Genomic DNA, 7,679 nt, shown 5'->3' with positions numbered 1-7,679 from the left:
AATAGAGGCGTACTGACTTGGGCGGCAATACAAGGTGGTGTGGAGTACACGTACTTCCAAGGAGTGGGCCAGAAAAATATTTGAAGACATCATGTCTGAAAATTTCCTAAAGGTAATGAAAATTATAAACCCACAGATCCAGGAAGTTCAAAAACCGTAAACAGGACACAGAGAGACACATGCACACACATGCACCAACCCACAAACAAAGCCAGATCTCCAAGGGACACCGTAATTGCATTGCTTTTAAAAAAAGCAACAGCAGTAGTTTAAGGACAATCTTAAAAACAGCCAGAAGAGAAAACACACGCACTACACATTAGAGAACAAAGATAAAAATTAGTATTGATTCCTCATTAGAAACAGCGGAAGACAGGAGATAACAGATCTCTTTAAAGTCTGAAAAGAAAAAAAAAATCCTATTAAGCTACAATTTTATACCCAGCAAAAGTGGCCAGTAAAATAAAGACATTTTTAGACTAGCAAAGACCACAGGATTTGTTGCCAGGAGACCAGGAGGACAAGAAATGTTAGAGGAGCTTCCTCCAGTGGAAGGAAAACACCACGGACAGAAACTCAGATCTGAGAAAGAGAACATGACAGAAAAATAAAAAGGAATTCACAGGGGCTGTCCCAGAAATCGTTGACATGCAGGTAAACCTAGCAGACCTTTTTCTCACTTTTAATACTTAAGAAATATAATTATGTGTCACCCTGATCATTCCGTCTTAACCTGACCGTCTGCAAAGACCCGGGTGTCGATGGTGTTGGTTTAGGACCCGCTCGAACGATTTTTATCTTAGCCTGATTATCTGCAAAGACGCAATTTCCAAATAAGGTCACGTTCACAAGTATTGGACGATTGGGATTTCAGCATGATTTCTGAGAACACTATCCAACCCATAACCGTGCCCTTTCGGCAAAACAAAGACATTTACTTGTGCGCTAGCTGGTTTCCATAATAAAGCAGCACAAACCGCGGAGCCCAAAACAACAGAAATTTCCTCTCTCACGGCTCTGCCGGCCAGAAGTCTGAAATCAAGGCATCGGAGAGGTTCGTTGCTTCTGGGGGTTCCAAGGAGTGATCTGCCCTATGTCCCTCCTCCTTACTTCCGGTGGCTGTGGCAATCCTGGCGTCCCCCTGGCTGTGGCCGCATCAGTCCAGTCTCTGCCTGCACCTGCACTGCGCCTCCTCCCCTTTGTGTCTGTGTCTAAATTTCCTCTTCTTACAAGGATACCGGTCATGTTGGACTCACGTCCCACCCTAGTCTGCTGTGAACTCATCTTAACTTGAGTACCGGCCGGGCGCGGGGGCTCACGCCTGTAACCCCAGCACTCTGGGAGGCCAAGGCAGGAGGATCACTTGAGCTCAGGAGTTTGAGACCAGCCTGAGCAAGACCGAGACCCCGTCTCTACTAAAAGTAGGAATATTAGCCGGGCATCATGGTGCGTGCCTGTAGTCCCAGCTACTCAGGAGGCTGAGGCAGGAGGATCGCTTGAGGCCAGGAATTGGAGGCTGCAGTGAGCTAGGCTGATGCCACTGCATTCTAGCCCGGGTAACAGAGTGAGACTCTGTTTCAAAAAAAAAAAAACATAAGTAACTACATCTGCAAAGACCCTATTTCCAAATAAAATCACCTTTGGAGGTTGACCACCAACACAGGGATATGGGAAGACATAGTTCAGACTATGACAAGGGTCTTTTTGTCACCGTGCCCAGAAATAATTTGATACACGTTGAACACAGTCTCCTACCCACACGATAACACCAAGTGGAGGTTGGTCGTTGGTCCCACGCCTGAGCTACAGCAAAACCCCCGACGTCGTGTCTGCGTCACGATCAAGACCTTGCCTGTGACACTGTAGGACAGTTTTGCGCTACGTCACTCTGCGGGGAACGTGGCCAGGGGCACAGGGCTGTCTCTGTCTCATTACTCCCGACGACTGCAGGTGAATCTACAATGCTCTCAACGCACAAAAGGTTCACTGGACGGCAGCACACCCCGACAGGCCCGCAGGCCACGCCCAGTTTTCCCTCCGGTACCTACCCTGGGTGGTCTGCAGCAGGCAGGACGCCGGCATCAACAGCAGCATGAGCCAGAGCACCGCCATGGTGGACGCCGCTGCCGCGGGAAGGAGGCGTGTGCTGCGGGGGAGGCAGAGGGAGCCAGTGAGGGGCAGGCGCGGGGCTGCTGGGGGGGCCGCGGGGGCTGCACTCCTTCGGGAGCAGGTCTTGGGTGCACCGCGCTCCTTGCAGGGGGAAGGCTGCCTTGCAGGTGCACACGCATGCAATGCACACTGTGCACATGTGCTTATACATGTGTGTGTTTGTATGTGCTTGTGTGCGTGCGCATATGTGTGTGGGTGTATATGTGTGCGCGCACCTGTATAAATGTGTGTATGTATGTATGCGTGCACATGGTGTGTGTATGTGCATTTATGTGTGTGCATTTATGTGTGTATTTGCAAACAAGTATATAAATATCTGCATGTGTGCATTTGTGTATCTGCATGTGCACACGTGTGGATGCATGAATATGCACTGTGTGGATGTGTGTACATACCTGTGGATGTGTGTCTGTGTGTTGTGTGTGCATGTGCACATGTGTGTGTATGAATGTTCACGTGTATAAGTGTGTGGATGTATGTGTATGCATGTGTTCACACGAGTGTGTGGATTTGTGTATGTGAATTCATGTGTGTGCATATGTGTGTGTATTTGCAAACAAGTATATAAATATCTGCATGTGTGCTTGCATCTGTGCATGTGTGCATTTGTGTATCTGCATGTGCACACGTGTGTATGCATGTGTGTGGATGCATGTGTGTGCCTGTCTATATATGTGTGTATTGTGTGCATGTTGTATCTTCATGTTCACACACATGGTTACATGAATATGCATGTGTGTGGATATATGCGTGTATGCCTGTGTATATATGTGTGCACACACGTGTGCATTAATATGCAAGTGTGTGGATGCTTTTGTATGCATGTGTGTGCACAAATGTGTGTACATGTATGTGCATCTATGTGTGTGCAACTGTGTGCGCTGTCTGTGAGCATGCACGTGTTTGCCTGTGTGTGTCTGTGTGTGTCTCTGTGCCGGCCTGTTTTGAAAGAGCTGCCACCCTGGGGGTTACCACGCACTTGGGTCCAGCCCTATCCCGAAGTCGGGAAAACACATGCCACGTGGCACACCAGGAAACGCTCTCGTGGCAAAACAGTGGAAGGAAAGTCTAATTAAAACTATGACAGCGAGGCAGGCGGAGCTTCCTAAACAGACCCAGTTACGGAAACTGAGCATTGCGAGATCTCAGCGTGCCAGCCTGGAATTTCCCCCGAGTCCCCGTGAAACCCTCGCCTACGGGTGGGCTGTTGGGGGCCCTCCATGTGGGTGGCCCGGCTGGGCCCAGTGGGACAGGGGTCTCCCATGGACCCCCACCCCAGTTATCTTTTGCAAACATTGTTATCACCCTCGGCTACCCCTTTGACCTGATAGCGGAGGCAGAGCAATACCTGGGTCCCCCTGCTGGGTCCCGGTGCCTGGGGGTGGCGGCCAGCTCAGGGCTGTCACACAAGCGGCCAACTGTGAGGAGCCTCAGAGCCTCACCTGCCTTGGGGGACCGGGCTCAGGACCAAAGACCTGGGCTGCGACTCTCCCTACCGCTGCGGGGTGTTCCCAGCCTCTGCCATGCCGTTCTCCGTTCCTGGGGCTCACAGGAGATTTAGCTTTTCGACAGTGCAAGTGGCAAGGGTTCCCCGCAGGGACCAACTTTCACACACGGGACAGTGGGTGCTGAGACCAAAACCGCCCCTTACGGACCAAGGGGCCCGTCCCCCAGTGGGCGAGACCCAGAATTCCCCATCAGGCCCCGCAGTCAGCTTCCCACACACGGACTCGGGTGGGGCGGGCAGGTGCAAAACGTAAGCGGCCACTCCAAAACCTCTTGTCACCATACATAAAATTTTAAAAAGACCAAAGCGACACATCCACGATGAGAAAAATATCAAAATTTTAAACAAAGGCAGGAAGAGAACGGCCTGGGATTTGCCCTTATTTAGTGCGGACACATCCAGTGGCCTTCTGGGCTGGCCAATGGGGGCTTTCTGGGGTGCCTGCTCCTCGGTTCTGCTCGGGTAAACTGAGGTCCCGAAATACACGATGGCCCCTGCAGAGTCAGGCTTGCAGGGTACGGCATGCTTCCTCGCTTGAAGAGGTTAACGTGCTTTAAGGAGCCAAATTGCATTGTACACATCACTGTATCGAACTTGTCCCCAAATTATGAATAGAAGGAAACTCCTGGGCTCAAGCGATCCTCCTGCCTCAACCTCCCGAGTAGCTGGGAATACAGCTGTGTACCACCACGCCTGGCTACTGTTTTTATTTTTGTAAAGATGGAATCTTTCCACCAGGTATGGTGGCTCATGCCCGTAATCCCAGCACTCTGGGAGGCCAAGGCAGGAGGATTGCTTGAGGTCCGGAGTTTGAGACCAGCCTGAGCAAGAGCAAGACCCTGTCTCTACTAAAAATGGAAAAATTAGCCAGGCGTGGTGGTGGCACCTGTAGTCCCAGCTACTCGGGAGGCTGAGGCAGGAGGATCGCTTGAGCCCAGGAGTTTGAGGTTGCTGTGAGCTATGTTGATGTCATGACACTCTAGCCCGGGTCACAGAGTGAGAGTCTGTCTCAAAAAAAGGAAAAAAAAAAAAAAGGGGTCTTGCTATATTGCCCAGGCTGGTCTCAAAGTCCTGGCCTCAAGCAATCCTCCTGTCTCAGCCTCCAAAAGTGCTGGGACTTCAGGCATGAGCCAATGCACCCAGCCTAAAATTTATTGATTAATAGTTTCATCAATGTGAAATTCACCTCCCATAAAATTCTGCTTTGTAAAATGTACAACTCAGGGGCAGTTAGTGCATTTTCAGTGTTGTGCGAACACCACCGCTACCAACTTCCAGATCATTTTCATCCCTCTAGAAGGAGACCTCAGACCATTAAGTGGTGTTTCCCCACCCGCTCTCCAGCCCCTGACAGCCAGTAACCTCCATTCCATCTGTATGGATTTGCCTACACCTGGACTTAGCCTATAAACAGCACCACACACTCTGTGGCCTTTTAGGTGTGGTTTCTGTCACTTAGGTGTGGCTTCTGTCACCGAGAACAAAGATTCCAAGGCTCATCCGCATGTTGCAGCATGTGCCGGAATCTCCTTCCTGTTCATGGCTGAATACTATTCCAGTGTATAGCCAGACCGCCACCACTGCTTACGCACATTCGGGCTGCGTCCAATTTTTGGCTACTGTCAATCACGCCACGACGAGGGACCTGAGCTCTGACGAGCCATCTGGGGAGTTTTGCAACTCACTAGCCTCTGAGAGTCACGAACAAACACTGTGCCCAGGGTGGGGTCCCAGCCCCAAAGCCGCTCACCGGCCAGCAGCCCTGGACATCATGGACCAGCACCATCCGGCAAAAACAGAACTGCAGCCACCTTGCGTGTCTGCAATTTCTGGGAGCCACATTTAAAAAGGCAAAAGAAACCCCCCAAAAAACAGTGAAATTAATTCTAATCCTATACACTATTTAACCCAAGGTCCCCAAATGGGATCCCCCCAGCTTATAAGCAACATAAAAACTGCTAATGGCATATAGAGCATCCTCGTTTGGTGCCAGGTGTTCGCATCTGGTGTGTGTGTTGTCCACGGACGACACGTGTCAGCCGCAACGGCCACGTACAAATGCCCCGGGGGTCTCACCTCCACTGCACACGAAAGTCCTGGCTCGAGTCCGGTGGGTCTGGGGGTCCCTGCTCTCGGGAGTCTTGGCTGCTGTCCCGTTGGTGCTGAAGGAAGTCGTCCCGAAGAGAAACGAAAGCTCGTTGTCTGCATTCAGCTGTTTTATAGCCTCCAGATGCCGCCCCACCCCAAAAAGTCACACCCACTGCGGCTCTGGCGTGTCCAGGCGCCCGTCAGGGACCCCTTATCTCTCCCCGTCGGGCTGGGACCCCGGGGTCGGCCACGTGAGGAACCGCGGCTGCCTTCCCTGGGACACGCCCTTTCTTTGGAAAATGCCGCTTTCCTTTGTAATTTTTCTGGCGCTGTTCCCCTTGTGACAATCATACTGAGTGCTTACCGCTCGGATGCGGTTGAGCAACTTCCTGCCGCAGTGCGCGCGGCGCGGCAGGCACGGACGCGGGGGCCGAGGCGCTCCTGGCTGGCCCGTCGGAAAGACCCTCCGGGACGGGGAGGCCACCCGCGTCCTGGATGACGTAGCTGCTCAGAGTGTTTGGGGTCACGTCCGAGCCTTCCAGCGAGCTGCCCTCGACTGCACCTCCTGGCGCTGGAATCTGTTCCTTGTCTTTGCACAGCGAAGGAAGCTGCTCTGACATCTCCCCACTCTGCTTCCCTGCTTTCCTTCTGCGCCCCCAGGTTCCGGCCCGAGCCCACCGCCTCCCTGCAGCCTCCACCGTGAGCCCGGCTCCGTTTGTGGCCGCAGCTCTTGTGGCCGGAATGTTGTCCCTCCTCCTCCTCCCACCCCCGGAATGTGTGTCCACCGGGAATGTCAGACGTGGGCTTATTTGGAAATAGGGTCTTTGTGATATAATTAAGGGTCTCGAGATGAGATCATCCTGGATTAGGGAGGTCCCTAAACCCAGTGACAGTGTCCTCTTAAGAGACAGCAGAGGAGACACAGACGCAGAGGAGAAGCCACGTGGAGACGGAGGCAGAGACTGGAGTGACGCGGCCACAAGCCCAGGGACGCCTGGAGCCCCCAGGAGCCGGAAGAGGCAGGAAGGAGCCTCCCCCGGAGCCTGCGGAGGGAGCGCGGCCCCGAGACACCCGCGTCTCAGACTCCTGGGCTCCGGGACCGGGAGAGGACAAATCTCTGTGGCTTTAAGTCACCCCGTTTGTGGCACCGTGTTTCGGGAGCCCCGGGAGACAGAAGCACCAATCCAGCTGCCCTGGCCCCTGCGTCTCAGCTGCCGACCGGGCTATGCGGAGACAAAAGTCCTTTTACCACCAAGAGAAGGTCTGGGCCCCCTCTCCAGTCGCGTGTCCCGTATGGTGGTCCACGTCTTATCAGGGGTCGGGCGACAGCGAGTTGTGCCACGGTGTCCGCTCTGCAGACTGCTTGCCCGGGGTCCCTTGCAGTCTGGGGCGCTTGGCGGCGCGGCGGGTGCTCGAGGCTCTCAGGGGCGCTGGGGGCTCGAGGAGGAGTCGGCCGCAGGGCTCCACGTCCCGCCGGGCGCTGGGCGGGGGAGGCAGATTGTGACGCTCGCGTCTGAGCCGATCCCCCAGCTCCTGGGCCACGGCCGGCCGGTCACCAGGCCAGGTTCACACAGAGGCCAGGAGAGGGCAGACGGGAAATGGAAGTGCTGAGGGACGCGCCAGCCTGTGCTCAGGACAAAGCCATCCCGGGAGGTCACCCCGGCAGGAGAGGACCTCTCAGGCCCGCAGACCCGCGGAGGGGAGGTGCGGTCGGCTGAGGAGCGGGTCGGAGGGGGCTTCGGGTAAAGACACTGACATTCCTGGTCCCAGGACAGCAGCGTGGGAGAAAGGGGCTGTGGTCCCTCCTCCTTCCCTCTTCCTTCCCTCCCTCCTTCCTTCCTTCCCTCCTCCCTCCCTCCTTCCCTCCCTCCTTCCCTCCCTCCTTCCTTCCTTCTCTCCCTCCTTCCCTCCCTCC

At 54.2% G+C, this 7,679-nt stretch overlaps 1 protein-coding gene across 3 annotated transcripts in view; it reads right to left on the bottom strand.

Annotated features, from left to right (window-relative positions):
- IL3RA (interleukin 3 receptor, alpha (low affinity)) overlaps positions 1 to 5,900 on the bottom strand; it is a 17,580-nt gene extending 11,680 nt beyond the window's left edge. For 2 of the 3 annotated variants that reach the window (XM_012656817.1, XM_012656818.1), the window contains exons 1-2: positions 5,753 to 5,900; positions 2,049 to 2,146 (exon numbers count right to left, since the gene is read on the bottom strand). In XM_012656817.1, the coding sequence (XP_012512271.1) occupies positions 2,049 to 2,112 (64 nt within the window). In that variant the 5' untranslated portion in view covers positions 2,113 to 2,146; positions 5,753 to 5,900. The remainder of the gene's footprint in view (positions 1 to 2,048; positions 2,147 to 5,752) is intronic. The other variant, XM_012656819.1, reaches the window with a different exon arrangement.
- Positions 5,901 to 7,679: the final 1,779 nt, after the last annotated feature.

This window comes from Propithecus coquereli, unplaced genomic scaffold (genome assembly GCF_000956105.1).
Source record: "Propithecus coquereli isolate 6110/MARCELLA unplaced genomic scaffold, Pcoq_1.0 Scaffold52, whole genome shotgun sequence".
In the NCBI taxonomy this organism is placed as follows: domain Eukaryota; kingdom Metazoa; phylum Chordata; class Mammalia; order Primates; family Indriidae; genus Propithecus; species Propithecus coquereli.
The sequence above is the reverse complement of the archived record's forward strand: the minus strand, read 5'-3'. Positions and strand labels throughout refer to the sequence as shown.